This window comes from Phaethon lepturus, unplaced genomic scaffold, assembly GCF_000687285.1.
Source record: "Phaethon lepturus isolate BGI_N335 unplaced genomic scaffold, ASM68728v1 scaffold7275, whole genome shotgun sequence".
Classification (NCBI taxonomy): Eukaryota; Metazoa; Chordata; class Aves; order Phaethontiformes; family Phaethontidae; genus Phaethon; species Phaethon lepturus.
Window position 1 is genome coordinate 73,762 of NW_010538283.1, and position 19,054 is coordinate 92,815.

Here is a 19,054-nt window from a genome sequence, read left to right on the forward strand (position 1 = left end):
GATTAAATGCTTTGAAAATCTTCTGCTTACCTTATAAACAAATGGATTCCTTCGTGAATCAGTCAGAATATCAAATCTCGTGTAAAGATCATTTAAAAGATTAACAATCTTCATGGCTCCTTCTCCAGAGGCATGTTTACTACAGAAGGCATTGAATCCAACAATGCCACTGAAAAGAATGGTCACATTGTCATACCGCTTAGCTGGCACAGGACGCTTGTGTCTCAGCTCATTTGCCACTGATGGTGGTAGAACAGAGTACAGTAATCTAAACGTGTAAGAAAAGAAAGGCACAAGCAAAACAGAAAGAATGTGGAGAAAGTTCTTTACATTAGCGCTCCTCAAATATTAACTTAGTACCTTCCATAGTATTTATAACATACTCGCATTATCAAAGAGCAACATAAAAGATGTTTACTGAAGAGTATGTTATTCGGGAAACAAGAACTGATCTACATCAGCATACCTAAAGCCATGACATTTCAAACACACATTAATACATCTAAATTATCAACAAAATGAGGCATATATTACTAATTCTTCTGACATGATCTGTCAATAGTGTCTTAGAAAATTTTTGCTTATTGCTTAAGCATTTCTGCCGTATCCTCAGCTCATATAATCTGGTTTTGCTCACAGAATCACAAAAACTTCAAAAAGGTTATGAAGAGATCAGTTTTCCACCTTTGATCAATTCATGCATTGCTAAATGCTTCCTCTTCTGTTGACAATACTGCTTTTAGGGTTTATTGCATGTTTTTTGAATTAATAGTCTATATGACATACTAACAACTTGTTCATATTACAAATTATGCAAATAAAATCCTCATCACACACAGAGAGTACCACCCTATTCTCATGTATACTCCTTCAACTTTCTGTCATTTTAAGGTGTATTTCTCTCCTTACACAGCTAAGTGCGCAAGCTCAAGATCTCTTGACTGTTGCACAAATCTTGTGTCATTTTGTACACAGCCTCCTGCACAAATCCTCATTAGTTGCATATTTGGAAAGTTTGCTACCACATGAGTTATAATTAGTGAAGACTTTTGGCACATGATATAGTAACTGACACTGTCTCTTCTAGCAGCTGCCAAGAACACTAGAATTCCTGAAGATAAAATGACTTTATAAAGTAAGTCAACAGGAATGAATAGAAAAAATATTTTTAGGCTTCTTTTCTCTCTGACTCTTCTGTCCATCCCTTTCAAGTCTTTTTACAATAACTTCCATTACTCTACTACAGAAAAAACCATCTGTCAATATAATTCACAGTACAACAGATGTTAATTCTACTACTAAACAAGGATAATCCACAAGAAATTCTTCTATTACAGAGATGGGAACTATGTTTTATAAATGAGGGTCAACCATCAACCCCACACTGCTTGCCACACAAACTTTTGCTTAATTTATCTGCCAGTAGTCCTTGAGCTGAGCTCAAGGGGGGCCCAATGCATATACTTTATTATTGTTATGTACTTACTTCTAGATAGTAGTATGATCTAGATAGCCCCAAATTCATTTCTGCAGGTAACTATAAAATCAAATTCATATCATTAGTCTATGGCAAAACCTCACCTTTACACAGACCATTTTCGAGGCTTATAAGATACGTTTTTCTGTTTGATTAACCTGTGAGCATGGCAGTCCAGAAAGACAAAGTGGTCTACAGCTGGTTTACAGAACTCTGTCAAATATTATCATTTGGGCATTAATCAAATTCATCTAGGCTACGGGGACTGCATGTAAGAAAGTTTGCAAAATATTGTCTTGGGTAATTCACAAAGCAAAAAGCATTGTCAGTTCACTTCTCATAACTTTCCTTATCAGGGAGGGAGCCATCAAAACACCTGTGCATGTAACAGCCTAGACTGCAGATGACATTTGACAACCTAAATACGCCTCCTAGGAGGTGTTAAAGTAACATGTTCTTTCTTGACTCCAAAATTATTGGCCCTGAATATCTCTTATATTCCTGCCAAGATTCTGTTATTTTTGAAGAAGGTAGCTATAAATAATATATTGCTATGACTGTTTCAGCTCAAAATCAGGATTTGGTTCTTACGTGTCTGTCTTTTTCTTTTCATCTTCCAGTGCACGCAGTGTGTGCTGCAGTCTGTCAGTGAGGATCTCAAGCTCTTGAGTTAGTTTATATTCCTCTCTGAACTGCTCTCCCAAAAGAACCAGGTCACGGGTAGCATCATGCAATGGAATATCACTCAGATATAAACCTCTTCTGGTTAAATCATCCAAGTTCATCACACTGCCATGTGGAGAAATATATAATAATATGGGTACAATTAAACTTGCCAAAGGAGCGTGTAAAACAAATGAACAGCAGATGCTGCTGAATAACAGAAGAAAGATGTTCTGAACTTGTGATCAGCTGTACAACAATATCCCTTCTATGAAATACCTGTTCATTCATGTTAACATATGGCTCTTGATTTTTGCATTTAAATACAGAATTGTCATTGATGAGGTCCATGGACATATCAAATGTACATACTTCAGAACACAAATAAAAGCGAGATTAGGTTAAGGTAGCCTCTTCCCTTTCTGTCTTCATCTGCTCTCTCCCTTTTACACAGGATATTAATGTATCATAACTGTGTAATCTGATGTGTTAGCTCAACATGCTCTTAAGCTAAAGAAGCCCTCCATTCAATCCCCCATTACAACCACTTCTTTATAATCATCATTGCTCTATTACATTAAAACTAATGCCAAAGCATATGAATCCACATAGGAAACCAAATCATTGTGACATTTCTTAGCACTCTCAGCATAAGAAACAAAGGACAAAACTTGCCAAAAATCATGGAATCATGAGGAATTCCCATTTGTACAAACTGGGCCAGAGTATCCCAATGTTTATATTGAATTATTTAATAATTAGTCCAGTTCCAATGTTTAAATGTTCTTCCCTCTTTTAGTATAAACACATCAAAATCAACGAAATCAATACTTGAGCCAATTAATCTCTGTAGTATAACTCTCATAAGTGTTCTTAAAATTAGTAATTGTAAAATGAAAATCAATATTATAGAACTCTTGAGGTTTAAAGTACCTTGGCGAACAAAGAAAGAGAATGCTGTCAGCTTCAGGCAAATAGATCATTTGCCCTTTCAGGCGTAAGCAACTGATCTCTGTGCCAGTCAGCTCATCTTCACACTCCAGCTTTTCCACATCCAACAGCCCTTCCTGGTGATGAAAAAATCACAATTATACAAGGGCAATGGTACGTGTATTGCGCACCAGACTATGTACATAGGTGCCTTCACTATGAAGGTAGCCAGAACGTTTGGGATAGTGTTACAGTCTACATTAAAACCCAATTACTTTCTCATTTGAACACCATACACTACTCGTATGTTAATACTGTAATTTGCTACCTCAGAGATATAAAGCATGATATGTATCTTTACGTTCATGTTCATAACCTTGTTTTCTTCTGCATCATTTCTTAACAATAGTTTGACAAAAGTATTGCCTATTATATGAAGTTCTATCTGTGCCTGGGAGCATCTCTCTCTAAGAAATCTTGTTGGTTTCTCTCAGGTACAGTTTTCTGTAAGTAAACAAGCTCCTTGACATAGTAGGTGCTACTCTACATGCTGCATTGTTCATATCACCTGCGTCCTCTCCTGCCCTCTCTAGAGAAAAGGATACAGAACTGTGTATGAACATATGGGCCCAAGCAAGAACACATTTCATATTTGTCTCCCATATTGTTATGAATCAAAAGCAAATGTAATTGTCTTTCTACATTTACTTTGGTACAATGCCATAAATGGGTTGGCCCCTTGCAAAGAAAGCATCAGACATGAAGTATACGTACTTCAACATTCCTATAAAGCATTCTACTTAACACGTACAAATGAATTCAAACCTGTGACTTCTTCTTGTCTCAAGACTCAAAAGGAACTGAACAAACTGTGCGAAGAATTTTCTCTGAAGATTTCTGAGTTTTCAGCACTTCTTACCTCTCCAAAGCATACTTACTGAAAGAAAAGCCAGGTGAATATTCTCTGCTTACCTTGGTCCTCAGTACAAAGACTGTATTGATATGTGAGAGGATGCCATGGAAACTAATATCAATATGAGGCCGGACCAAGGAGAAAACTGACAGCAGATTGCAATTTCCTGGCTGCAGCTAGAATAAATAAAAAAAAAAGAAAAAAAAAAAGATTGCTATGCTTTATAGTAGAAATATAAATTGAGTAATTATATTCAATGTCTTTAGATGACAATAGTAAATGGAAGAAAAGATATACTTTATGCATTTCTCCATTAATACACAAGGTTTTTAAATTAAGGATTTTACATGAGAAGTATATTGACTTCAAAGTGCAATTTGAGTCTGCGAGATGACTTTGTAAAATTGTGTTAGACTATAACATTCATTATCTGTCAAACTGCTCCCACTCCACAGTAAAAAAAGTTTTCCAGTGTTTTCCTCCTAAGTGACCTTCTTCAAACTGCCTTTTAAATACGCCATGTTCTCTAAAGCATCAACTCTGATAATAAGGATTCTGATAGCCATTCTCAGCAGGCTGAATAGTTATAGCTGTTCAGTGAATGCCCTTGGGAAAAATCTGGCAGAGCTACTTACAAAGCTCTTCTTCCAAACCTTTCTTTAAAATTCAGAGAGAAATCACCAAAAACAAATTGCAGGAAAAAGCTAGTAACATAAAATTGCGTTTTAAAAGTATGTCAATGATTCAGAAACAACATGGTATCTGCAACATTAGGCTACATAATTGTAAAGATAATTTGATGTTTTCATGATCTTACCTTTTGCTTCTCTCATATTACTGCTTTTACCTGTTGCTTATTTTTAGAAACAGTCAGCTCTTTCAGGCAAGAACTAAGGTATCCTATTCATATACAGAATACATAACATTAAGTGGACCTCTGAGTACTCTTTTACTGTGAATAGCCAGAGGAAATTGCATCAGCTGCATTCATTTCAGAACGCATATATAAATATCACAAATATAGCTTGGCTCATCTTAGTTAATACTGACACTTTTGATGCACAAGCCAAGAAAGTATGCTACAATTTCTGTTATTCTGCTCTCCAGTTATTGTGCATCTGACAGCTTAAGTATTTGAAGGCATTACTGTCAAGTAATGTATACAGACTATGTACCTGCTGCTACACTATCCATTTCCTGAACACCAGTCCAAGTTGCACTGTCTCACATTCACTTTAAAAAATTATCTGCCACTTCCATAGCAAATGTATCTTGGAGTGAGCTACGAGAAAGAATCGGATATCAAGCTAACACTTGAATTGTGAGGGTGATCAGATTTTCTCTGCTCAAGCTTATTCTTTTACTGCACATGGACATGATCATAAGGAACAGAGCTGTTGTAGAATTAGGGCTACTTTCACAGCATTTTTTCAAACAAGAGGAGCACAATGTACTAATATTATACACTTATATGGGAATGCTGTTTAGACAGAGAATCCTAAATCTATTTTATTCATCTTTAAAATAAACCTGTGCAGCATCTAGCATTAGGAACCTCTATGACTATTCATGATGAGAATCATCTAACCTGTGGAAGGACTCTGTATATAGCATTGCCACACTGCGTGACCACCAGATCTCTGTCAAATATTATATGGAAAGGGAAGGCCTTGCAGAAAGTATAGGGACTGATGCGAGACTCTTGGGTACCATTTTCTTCAAATCTGTCAAGATCTTCATAGTAGTCCTCTTCTTTAGACTCTTTCTCTTCAATTAAAAATTGAATGTGGTCACATTCCTCATTTCTCTGTTGAATAACCTAGAAAAATGAAGGAAAAAAATGAAAAACTGAAAACCCTGCTACTCATTAATAACTGGAATACTACTATGAAGACAGGAATACATTTAGAGCAGAAAGATTAATTCTAGAATGATATTTGCATCTTGAAAAATACTGTACTCTAGTAAGTATTTCTGATTTTAGAGAGTCTTTATAATTCTAGGTGAATAATTATGCCTTTGCTTAGCCACAGTTGCTCATCACCCAAATGCAATTTATAAAGCCTCAGTGAAATGCACATCCTAAAATCAGGGGTCAAGGCTCAGGTTATGTTTGCTTTTACTGATACTTGCCAGAAAACAGGACTCCTCCCCTCCCCATGAATGAACCTGTGGCAAGTCTTCAATTACACAGACCACTTGAATCCTTATTTTGATGAAAGCAGTTTGCAAGGACTATAACACAACAGCAAACAGCGATGACCAGAGGACAGGCATGTCTCAGTGCACCCTCAGCAAGTTTGCAGATGACACCAAGCTGTGTGGTGTGGCTGACATGCCTGAGGGATGGGATGCCACCCAGAGGGACCTGGACAAGCTCGAGGAATGGGCCCATGTGAACCTCATGAGGTTCAAGAAGGCCAAGTGCAGGGTTCTGCACCTGGGTTGGGGCAACCCCTGGTATCAACATAGGCTGAGGGATGAAAGGATTGAGAGTAGCCCTGCTGAGAAGGACTTGGGAGTACTGGTGGATGAAAAGCTGGACAGGAGCTGGCAATGTGCGCTCGCAGCCCAGAAGGCCAACCGTATTCTGGGCTGCATCAAAAGAAGCACGACCAGCAGGTCGAGCAAGGTGATTCTGCCCCTCTGCTCCGCTCTGGTAAGACCCCACCTGGAGTCCTGCGTCCAGCCCTGGAGCCCTCAGCACAGGAAAGGCATGGACATGTTGGAGTGGGGTCCAGAGGAGGGCCACAAAAATGATCAGAGGGATGGAACACCTCTCCTATGAGGGCAGGCTGAGAGAATTTGGGTTACTGAGCCTGGAGAAGAGAAGGCTCCGGGGAGACCTTATTGCAGCCTTCCAGTACTTAAAGGGGACCTATAAGAAAGATGGGGACAGACTTTTTAGCAAGGGCCTGTTACAATAGGAAAAGGGGTAATGGTTTTAAACTAAAAGAGGGTAGATTTAGACTAGATATAAGGAAGAAATTTTTCCCAGTGAGGATGGTGAAACACTGGCACAGGTTGCCCAGAGAGGTGGTAGATGCCCCATCCCTGGAAACATTCCAGGTCAGGTTGGACAGGGGTGTGAGCAACCTGACCTAGTTGGAGCTGTCCCTGCTCATTGCAGTGGGGTTGGACTAGATGACCCTTAAAGGTCCCTCACAACCCAAGCTATTCTATGATTCTATGTCACAGTCAGACAGAAGAAAGGTGGATGGAGATGTTTGAATATACAGTCCTTACACATTCAAGCAGATTGCAAGATCAGGATCAACAGATAAAACTAAAAGCAATGACAATCTTCTCCAAGCTGCATTCCATATTAAATGAAATCACAGCAAAACCAGTCATATACATGACTGGATTCTCAAATAAGTGTCTTGAATATAGCATTTCACACTTCAGTAATTTTACTCAAAGTTAGTAAAAAAAATGAAATTAATAGGGATTATTTTTTTGCCATGAGAGTCATGTTGCAGTATAATTAAAGCTAATAACTAAGAGAATAACATAATTTACCTTGAGAGGCCAAATCCACCTCTTCTCAAGCCTAATTAGATTTAATGACTGGAACAGAACAATTCTATTTACACAGTATTGTTTAGCAGCAACTTTCTGGAACATGTTGCACCTGATTCTACTTTCATGTAGTCTGATCCTAAAGCCACTGAAGCAAAAAAAGACTTCTTAAATTCTCTAAGGCACAGTCTAACCACAGAGATTAACAGTTACAATATAAAAACAGAAAGGATATGCACAAACACTGCAGTTGATCCCTAAGATGTTTAGTTTATTAAATATTTGTCCTCTACAACATCAGCCATGCTAGCTGATGGGTTGGGGAATGCTGACACCTTTATTTGTTCCTCTACAAATGGAGGAGTGTAAAATAAGAAAACAATATTTTACTGATAAATTATGCTTAATTTTAAGAAGGCAGTGTTCCTTGCTCTCCTATTTGATTATTCAATGAAAGGAAAGAGAGGCTTTTCTGGAGGACAGTTCAGAGCAGGAGCCTGATTTAGGTGCTCTATGCCATGTGCTGCATTGGCCTTCTCTTTCTGTTGCATACAGAAGTAATTTAGAGAAAGATCAGACTACTAAATCTACCAGTTAATGTAGGAACCTAAAGCTGGATGTATGAACAAGTTCAAATATTAATGATGATAAAACCTAATTTCCTCAAGAAACTGTGTTGGTAACCCATATGCCAATGTGTGGCAGAGAAGTGGGAAATTATGACTTAGTAAGAGGTAAACCTCGGAAAGAATATGTGGTGGTCATTTGAGGAAAATGTGGGCTTGTCTACAAAAATGGAATATAGTAGATGGAGACCTAGTTTTCGTCTGAATTCTGGGTTTAAAGGTTCTCAGTGCCCTCCTCTTCTTTTAAATAATTATCCCTGAAATTGTAAGAGACTATGGCCATACCGAGGATTGACAGAACACAGTTAGTCTTAGTCCTTATTTTCTATCACTCATGAATACTCCCACAGGTTTTCTTTTATTACTACTGTGATTGTGGCCAGGGATAGCTGTGATTATACACAGTAACCTTTTTCAAATTGTGTAGAATTATCACTAGAAGTGATCTATGCTTCCAGGTAATTTTCAGTCTTGGATCTTAATTCAAAGAGTTGATCTTGCCACAACTGGAAAAAAATGTATACTTTGGATGAAAAGCTTTTTAATTTGGCAAAGCAGTCCTCAAATTCACTTTTAAAGATCTAATAATTTTTAAGAAAATGTTCATATTAATAGCACATCACCTTCCAGAGATATTAATATTATGACCTAATGACCGTCTTAGTCATTGCATACTAGTATTCTGTTACCAACCCGCACCTGTACTTACAGGTTTTTTCCTGCTACCATGCAGCACCTAATGGGTTTTGCATAACTTTTTTTCCATATATTAGAAATGAATGACGCATCAATAAACAAAACTCAAGTGCTGGTTAAAAAAAAATAACTATAAAAATAGAACTGCTACATGCTTCAAGATGCCTAGCGAAGTTTTAGACACGAGCCTCCGCAGATCCTACAAGCTTACACAGTGGTGAAATCAGTCATTGCATACAATGTGCTATTTTCCTAACCTTTATAGATTAGAACTGTGTAACAGTGCAAAGCTGCATATTTCCCAGGCATCTTCAAGTTCATTTCTGACCAGACTCCAGAGAATCCAGAAATGCTTGCTGTACTAGCGCATCACATTAGTGCAGCAAATGAACAACAGGCCAAACACATGGAAATGTGTCAGATCTACAAGACAGATGCAGTGCCAGCTGCACACTCCTGGTAAACCTGATATGCTGTGGACATGGCTGGTTTACTGAATTTGACTCTGGTTATCCATGCACAGACCCTTATTACCAGATGCTACAATCATGCTCCTCTCCAGGCTAAGCAAGCTACTGATTCATCCTTAAATAACTTCCCATTGGATATGTAATTTCATGATGTCTCTTCCGCTCACATCATTTAGACAATATCTGATGTTCCTATGTCATGATTTCATTCACCTTGTCAGAAAATGTAAAATGACCACTTCTGGCCATTAACATAATATATTAAATACTGTTCCTTCACCCTTGTATCTACAGATCCAACCTAATTGGCCAGATATACTGGAATAAAGATCTGCCCTGGGTACTCTGCAGTAAACCTAACTAGAATACAACTTACCTGTTGTTTCATTCTGTAAGCAAAGTTTGCAAGCTACAGACTTTCAGTATCATTTAAATGTTGTTGAATAAGCCTCTGTTAAATGCTTGACAAATGAAAGTTCAGTGACAGAAGCAACAAAGCCAAGAATCAAGTCTAATTCTTCCTCCCCCTGCGGTCTTAGGTGGTGAAGTGACATCAGCTCGCTGTGTCTAAGAGCTCAATCACCATAGTAACTGCAGTTAAAAACTGAAGGGAAAAATCACTCTCCTGGTTTCGAAGAGAATATATAACATCTAACTGCTAACCTGCCTGTGCTTTCCAGAAGATGTATCTTCAGAGTTTGCCCTTGCTCAGCCGAGTGAAAAGTCACACCAATATTTCAGGAAAGGACAATTCAGAGAACAGTTATTTTAAAATGACTTTATGGTTTAGTATGTATGTTGAGCTTCACACAAGATACTAAGTCAAGCAGCATCACTGTGATACAGCATGTATAATGAATACATGCTATCTGTTAAGCTTTCACTGATATATCTACAAGGCTCAATTCTATAGATACAGGCAAGATACACTCATATCTCAGCATGGAGGAGGTACGGAATGTCCTTGGGCAGAGATCGTTTTCCATCAGATTGTGAAGATAAATACAAAGTCAGGTTTTTGCCATTTAAAGGTCAATACAGGATGAAGATCTTGCTCTCTTCTGATCAAAACCGACTGACAAATTTCACTGCAGCTGTTTCAGGGTGAATCTGAGGCAAAGCAGTTCACTGTGGAAATGGTACCACTCTTAGCTTTGCGCACTCAAATTTAAAATTAAAACTGTGGGGATGTGGCAGCTGGTTTCAAGGCAGACTGTCTCACTGCACCAAACTTCTGAGCCTGGAGCTAGTGAAGTTTCCGGCTGTGCCAGGGTCAGAATTAGAGGCTGATCATGCTCCACAATTGACTTATTTTCATACACAGCTAGCATTCTAATGTGCAGCTTTGTACTGTTTGTCCTCCATGGCAAGTAACTAAGTAGTTTTTAGTTCAGCTCTCCAGCTGGTCACGTTCCAGCTTTGTTTTTTATATTGCCATTACTAATGAGACAGTCTGAAATTACCATCTTGTCAAGGGTTTCCCCTAGTCTTTACTCATATTATAAACTGTTTTCCCTGTGTAAAAGAAAGGTTTTGATAGTCTGCTCTCAGATAATAACAGAACTGCATAAGTCTCTTTTCCCAGCAGACTTTTGGGCTTTCCAGGATTGTACAACATTCTTCGTTGACCCGTACCATTTTGTAGCCTTGAGGGAATCCCTGTCCTGACTTCACTTTCACAGGTCACCCTCACTTATATGCAAACAATCTCTGACAAGTGAAGCAAGAGAAGGCATAGCCAGAAGGCTGCTAACAGCAATCTCGTGCCAAAACTGGTCATCAGCACCATGAAAATTTTTAGTTCTCATACTGAGACTAGCAGACTTAAATATTCTTAGCATGTTCTCAAAGTCAACAACAATTCTTGGGACAATACATGCTGCAAAAATTATATAGTCTTAGCTCTATTTAGCTTAAAATCGATTACCATATCAAGGAAGATAACGCAAATTGGATTTGAACTAATTAATCAATTAATGTCAATCTAGGTTTTCCTAACTATTCAACTGGAATTGTGAATCCAGGTTCAAAACAAATTGCCTTCCTTTCAGTGCTAGCAGAGTTTAACAGAGACAAACTGAGACCTTTTTTTTAACCTTGCCTTCAGCACAGACACACCATAACAGCACCATCATAAAAGGAAAGGCTGAGACAGCTGGCACTGTTCAGCCTGGAGAAGAGAAGGCTCAGGAGGATCTCATCCATGTGTACAAACACCTGAAGGGAGGGTGCACAGAGGATGGAGCCAGGCTCTTTTCAGTGGTGTCTGGGGCCAGGACAAGATGCAAGGGGCACAAACTGAAACACAAGAGGCTCTGTCTGAACATCAGGAAACACTTTTCTGCTGTGAGGGGGACTAAGCACTGGTACCCATTGCCCAGAGAGTTTGCAGAGTCTCCATCCCTAGAGATAGTTGAAAGCCATCTGAACATGGTCTGAAGCAACTGGCTCTAGGTGGCCCTGCTTGAGCAGGGGGAAGTTGGACAAAATGACTTCCAGAGGTCCCTTCCAACCTCAGCCGTTCTGTGATTCTGTGTAACCCATGAAACAAAATCTAATCATTTAATGAAATAAAAACAATATTACTGTAAACAATGAAGACCACCTTCACAGAAACTGGTAATATGTAAGACAAATTCAGGCAAAATTTAATGAAAATACAGACTTAGAAGCATGCATTCTCTCAAGCAGATTTATGTAAGCATTTGTCCTAAAAGACCAGAGAAGAAAAGTGGATAATAAAGTATCAAACATCAAATTGCAGATATCAACTTTACACTAACATAAAGAGTACTGCAGAACTTACTAAACCACTCCTGTGTTGGATTGTTATATAAATGCTTTGGGTAAAGACATTTGGAAGGACAGCTTGGAAATCTCAGCTCTGATCTTGCAAGTCAGAAGGTAACTCCCATAATAACATCAGAAACTTACGGCTAGTCACTGAGACTCTTACCAGTTCTAAAAAATATTCTTCCTTAAGCAAAATTCTAACTAAAGTCCAAACCAAAAATTTTGCAGAAGAGGCATTAATTGGTCCACAAAAACTGAGGAGATGAAAAGCAACTCCATTGTTTTTCTGTGCTATGCTATTTCAAACAATGCATTACTAACAGTCTGAAACATGAAAGCATTAATTTACTAAATTATGAGACAAGGGATTGATATGAAAGAAGTTGGTCTATTTTCTTCTCCTGTTCTCATTTTTTTGAACAGTGTAAAACTAGCCAGGTACCACAAAGGCAGACTTACTCGGCTTTAAAACCCTCACTCTGTACCATTAATGATTAATACCTAACTTGTGGAGTAAAGCACTATTTAATGTCATTAAAGGTGTCAAAAGCTAGGCTTTATTAACCAGTAGAGACAAGAAAAATTTCAGGGTTGAGGGCACGTGACTTTCTAATAGGGACAACGGAAAAAACAAGGTTAACAGACAAAATAAAATACAGACAATATGCACTTTCTTCACTTTAGAGGGAATACTAATTTTTAGGCACCTATGTGCTTTTGGCTCAGACGGTCTAGAAGAATAGTTTGGATTTAAATTAAACTTTGTGCTTACAATAAGTTTGATGAATACTAGTAAATTTCTATTTAATCACAGTACAACAATAAAAATTCCAGAAAAGCCTAACAAAGTCAAATGAAAATGAGAAGTAAATTTATAATAAATATTTAAATCTCTTTGGAACATAGATTATTTGTGAGAAGTCCTAGATGGATATCAGTACTGTCCAATACAATCTTCTCAGCAAAGTAACATTCAGACTGAGGACACAGTTTGTCAAAAGTTTGTTCTAGTAGCTGCTTTGCACAGCCCAGCTTTCTCCTCTGTCCCACTGATCACTTTTGTCTCTGCATGACCTCTTGACTATGCTGTCAGAACTCTCTCTGACAGACGGCTCCAAACCACATAAAGGAACAGACGTAGGTAAAAATAACCCAGAAAAAAAAAACCTGTTATTTTGAACCCAGTTAATTTCCTCAGTCTAGTTTATCTTATAGCTTCACAACAGCTGGAGAGACACAGCTGAAGAAGCTGTCGTAGGACAAGCTTGAGCAGTAAGAGAAGGGGGACTGTGTAAGCTGCCTGTGCTACCAAAAGAAATGCTTGTCAAGCAACAGCTTCAGCACTCCTGCCACCAACTTTCCAACATGGTCCCCCTTGTCTGTCCCAACACTTTGAATAAACAGGGACCAAGAGGATTGTTTTGATTCTGTTGCATCCTTCCATATCTGATTACTAACACCTGCTGTGAAAGTTTGAACTATGAATTTCTACAAAGTAGAATCTAAACATAGGACATCAAGTATATCACCATCACTATACAGAACTAGTCATTCACTGAGCTAGCTTATAACAAGAAACCTAAAAGGCAAAAACTCTGATATAGCAGTACAAACACTTTTGTCACTGGGTTGCTTGTAAATCTCTTATCTAAGCAAGATCATGTTTTTGTTATACGCTCATGAAACTGGAACTGCTTTTCTGAGCAAGTATACAATGAAATTGTGCCAGAAATGTACTATGACTAGGGAATAGTTAAAAAAAAAAGAATGCTTCTTGTATCTGCTTAGATTCTTTTCTACTTGATGAAAACTATTTTATATCAGTTGATCAAAAAGCTTTTATTGGCTGTTTTTCCCTAGATATATCTGCACCTTGGGATCAAGCTCTGATTTTATATCATTGCATATGCAAGGCCTGATCAATTAAATCTTTCCATTGTTCTGTATGGACACAAAGCATTTGTCCTAATGACATAAACTTCCAATGCCTATACCCCTTCAGACATTACCTTCATATCAATTTCTGTACCATGGATCTGCTGAGCTACTGTTTTGATGATTCCAATGACAATATCCTGGAGACCTTCTCTTTCTGAATAGTAATGCAGAATGAGTCCCTTCCCCTTCTCCGCATCAGTGCATCTAAAGGAAGGTGCTCGCATACCCGGGTAAATAGTAGCAAGGTGATCATGCAAAGCATCCAGGTTCTGGAATAAGAAATTAAAAATGTGATTATAAAGGCATCCACTTATAAGTTCTGAAGAAAGAGAACATATTCTGTCTAAGCTGAACATCCCATTTCTCCTACTGCTCACGCTCTCTGTGCACTTCCTCACTATTTGTAGAACTGTCATAATAGCAGGCTTTTCAGGTAGCTTGTGATGTTCTTTCCATCTACTGTGGCAATATTTGGACAATGAATGGCACCAAAATTACCACTATTAAAAATTACTCCAGATAGTAAGATTTCATGCTTGACTATGCTGTGTTTTGAAACACTGTGATGATTAAAGACCATGTGTGTGTTTCTCAATCCGGTACGTCATCCATTTTCATCGCTTCCAGTTCTAGTCCTATAATCTCCTCTTCCGAATACAAATAAGTATGTCTGAATAAACATGAATCTTCTTCCTTATTATCAATTAAACAGGCTAGTTCTGACATCATAACAGTCAACACAAGTTTATAGGGCCTGACTAAGTTTCAAATTTTAAAGTAAAGATTTAAATGGTTGAAAGACCAGCCTCAAATACATATTTTCTTGAATATGTATTGAATTAATTGAAAAAATCCACGGAATGCACAGAATATATCATAGCTGCTGTAATAATGTTTCAGAAAAGGTCATTCAGGAAAGGGAAGAGGTATTCTATTTTTCCAGCTGATATCCTGGACATCTTATGTATTTAACTTTAAATTTTGACCAGACAAATTTCTATCTGGAGAGGAAAGCTAAGCGATAAATTGACAGGCATATCTAATAAGGACATTAAAGGGAACAATGAGATCAGAATTACACTTAGAGCACAACACTAGCTCAACCTACAGTTGATTGTGAAGCAATTATCAAGGCTCCAGGTTGCTATTTGCTGTAAATTTAACACAGAAAGAGCAAACTAGTTTGCTGCATACTGTTGCAACCCACATAATTATTTACCTATGTTGTAAAATTCATACAACTCCTTTCCATCTTAAGGCCAGAACACTACTGCATATTTTAAATGCTGTTCTCTCACCCCCCCGTAACTGCTACCACCAGGCTTTGCATATTGTTTTCTGCCAGCACAAGGAGAAGTGAGGTGAAAATAATTTCAGTGTGCTGTCTGGGTCATTCTCCACCTTTCATGGACATCTGTTGATCATCAAATTTGTGGAAGCATACTGAACTTGATTTCATGTGAGCTGTAAAGTGCTCAAACAGCTGTCTCTTCTCCTGGGAGGCCTCCAGAGGAAATGAGACTCTTAAAAATGAATTCCGCAGGATATACTCAGCCTGGAACTTCCTCCTTCAGTTTCTTAGTTTGTTTCAAATTTATGTTTTTGTTGCTATATCAACACCTCCAAATTAAAACTTGAAGAGGCAACAATCTGGGAGTCAATTAATTCCAGCTGTTAGTGGGCATTCAATTGCAAAAAGTATAATGCTTGAAGGCAAATTCTCTAAGATCTTTGCAGTGTTCCAGACAATGAAATTGGAAGAGACTGTTTTGAGAGAGTGTGGATGAGAAAAGAGCAAAAGAGCGGACTAGCTCCAAGAGAGTGCCCCACAATCTCCTTGATCTGGTGCAGAACTGCTGTTTCAGTACACATAATTCAGAAACAGCTGGGATATATTGACCTTTTGGAAAGAAACTCCTAAAAGACACACATGGGAAAAGATGATAAACTTCCAGTTTCACAGTCACCAACACCTGAAGAATTTCAAAAGGAGTTTGTTATGGGAAATGGCCAATGTCAAGAACAGAATTTTTGTAAGATGGTTGCTAATTATTAACATTTAAGTCTGGCACAAGTGATGTTAACAAATGGCAGTAGCCCCATTCTGCAAGACCACTTTGCCACCCTACTACTGGTTTTGACTAAATAAATAGCCCTGTAAATGATTCCCTAAATGACAGAACTAACCACTACTCCAGTGTTTGATTTTAATTCAGCAGAAAGCTACTGAACAGAACATAAAAGCACACTTTGGGTTTCTTAGGAGGTACTTTTTTTCACACTGCTTCTCTTTGGTTCATATCATTCAATATGATTTTGCAATTTTTCCAGGCCTGTGTTTTTCACAGAAAGTATAAATATTAGATTTAGTTGCACTGTCTTTTTCCTCTTTCATGAAGCTTGAAGTACCTCCGTTTCATCTATGAATAAACTAAATTTTCTCTGAGATGTCAAGGGAAACAGAACACAAATATGAGATTTATTTCCACATGTTTTGAAAAGCTGCAGCCCTCAATTTTTTCCTATATCCTGGACTCACTACAGATTTCAAGAAGCACCTTTTGGAACTCTATTATGTATTTTAAGAATCTGGCAAAAGTTCAGCACGTTAAACCAAATCTGCAACTATTTTTGTAATAGGTATATAAATTATTTTTCTGACCTAATCTGACTGCTGGAAGATGCAAAAATAATAAATCACGGATAACGTTGATTTTCCATCATAATAAAAAGCTAAAAAGTATACTTCTGGCAGAGCTACTAATATATTAGTCCTGTTAAAATTTACAGAATTGGCTATTTATAATAGCCAATGTCATCTATTAACACTGAAATTCAAACAAAGCAGGTTAAAATACTGGCACCAGAAGAATATAAATATAAGCTGTTCACACTTTTATAGACGTTTGCTGCGCACTACAAACATGTCCAGTCTTTTCATCATCACACATGGTAAGGAATGGACAGAGAAGTATATGACATGGAAAAGGGCATGAGGGACAGGAATAGGGAAGGACTGGTCCATCCACGTGTAGCCAAAGTGATGAAACAACAGGCCAGCTACACCTTTTTCCTTCTCCCCTGTTCTTGCTCAACCCTAACCACAACTTCAGTACATGAGTCATATTTAAAAATTACATTTAGCTGAAGGCTTGCTTTGAGGGCAGCCTGTGAATGAAGGTATGAAATATAAAGGATGTCACATCCCACAGACAGACAATGGCATACAGATCACACATGGTATGCACATATTGGAGCACCCTGTCTGTCTGCCCAGCAGCTACAGTCCATGGGATTTGTACAAGAAGTCTGGGTTGACTACATCTAGGATGCTCTGGAATAACCCATGTTTTGAGGCAGGTAGTGAGACACAGAAGTAAATAATCTAGTAGTCCAACAAACTATGCACTCTGCTCTTTTCACTTATTGCTGGAGAGATTTTAAGGGAACAGATGACAAGAGGCTGCTAAATTGCCAGTGAAAATCAGTAGAGATTTGACACTCAGCTTTTGGGCAATCTTGTGTGAAATCTTAATCAATTCAGTGATTTTAAACTCATTACACCAAGCAGTTTTCTCCAAGAGTGATACATATCACAAATCTTAAACACAAAGTGTTTTTTTGAAGTAAACAATTTTCAGGTGACAAAAAAGGGAAGCCCATTATTTCTACACTTAGAAATCACACTTTAGAGAAGTCACTACATTTCTTCCATGCTATTAAAAATTGTTTTCATTTTATCTCGTTTTACAGTGCAGTATCATGCTGTTCTGCAGTTAGGAAACACAAAAATTGACTTAAACACTGCTGCTTTATCCCACTCTCAGTTCATGAATGAAGGACAATGTCTTAGAGATAAGCTGTGTATGAGCCCTAGCTCTGTACATAATGTACAATTAGAAATAACCAGTATCTATAACTAGTCAAAGAGAACTTAGGAGAAGAAATACCCTACAAATCTGAAGACCACATTTTCTGTTAGTATAAACAAGGTAAGTATTTTTACTTAACACAGACAATTTGAACTGCTGGTTTTTTTCATGCCTCTTGTACTCCATACTTTTGTTACATATGAAAAACCTTGTTCAAAACTTTTATTTGGAATTTCAAATGAAATTTCAGATTTATGAATGCCTCTGCAACCCCAGCTTACCTGCCTTCTCACTCCTTTTTCATGAAATTGAACAGTCAAAGATACTACAGGAAAATTATTACTCTACCAGGTAACTGAATAATATATTAACTGAGAGAGATGGAAAGAGAACGACAATGCCAAAATTTCTGAGCAGTGGAAAGCTCTATAGAATACAAATACCAAGGAAGAAAGTTTTCAGACACCTCTCCACAAATAAGTGGAGATTATACAGTACAACCTATGTCTCCAAATCTCAACATAATCTATTGACTAGACCATTCTTCTGTCTGGTATCTGAAATGATTTGGCACAAAATTCTTACCTGCAAAAACTCTCTGACATTTGAGCCCAAGACACGCAGAATTGTATCATAACCAGATTCTTGACAAAACACAAAAAACATCTTCCCAAACATTTGAAGAATTTCCCCAGCATTTAGATCTAGTTAAAACAGGAAAATATGATTCAGTCCAAACACTGCATTTCACTCACTTTTTTTACTGCTTTAGTGTCGAATTCATAAATAACAAAGACGGTACCTAAACTCTACCCAGATCCAGTAGGTCAAGAACATGAAAAAAACAAGATTGAGGGTCCACGTGGCAAATAATGAGTACTCAATACAGGAATTTCATCAGGATTTACCAACTACCATTATGACTTGCTGCATTGTGTATTTCATGCACGTATGGCATTTTAGATTTTGATACAGATACTTGAAAATAAAGGAACCCGGTTCTTAGTAGTGCTTGCCTCAGGGGAGTTACTTCTGGTTTAAAATAGCATGAAACCACATCAGCTGCTCCAATTCAGCATTACTACAGTCAACACAGTCTTATGGGTTCTCGGCTAATTACTGATTCAGAACAAATTCACACAGCACTTCGGTCT

At 37.8% G+C, this 19,054-nt stretch overlaps 1 protein-coding gene across 2 annotated transcripts in view; it reads right to left on the reverse strand.

The window, feature by feature from the left end:
- GUCY1B3 (guanylate cyclase 1, soluble, beta 3) overlaps positions 1-19,054 on the reverse strand; it is a 41,104-nt gene that overhangs the window by 6,668 nt on the left and 15,382 nt on the right. The window contains exons 3-9 of one of the 2 annotated variants that reach the window (XM_010286743.1): positions 18,486-18,604; positions 14,100-14,297; positions 5,572-5,802; positions 4,043-4,159; positions 3,074-3,207; positions 2,069-2,266; positions 31-169 (exon numbers count right to left, since the gene is read on the reverse strand). In XM_010286743.1, the coding sequence (XP_010285045.1) occupies positions 31-169; positions 2,069-2,266; positions 3,074-3,207; positions 4,043-4,159; positions 5,572-5,802; positions 14,100-14,297; positions 18,486-18,578 (1,110 nt within the window). In that variant the 5' untranslated portion in view covers positions 18,579-18,604. Of the gene's footprint in view, positions 1-30; positions 269-2,068; positions 2,267-3,073; positions 3,208-4,042; positions 4,160-5,571; positions 5,803-14,099; positions 14,298-18,485; positions 18,605-19,054 lie in introns of both variants that reach the window. The other variant, XM_010286742.1, reaches the window with a different exon arrangement.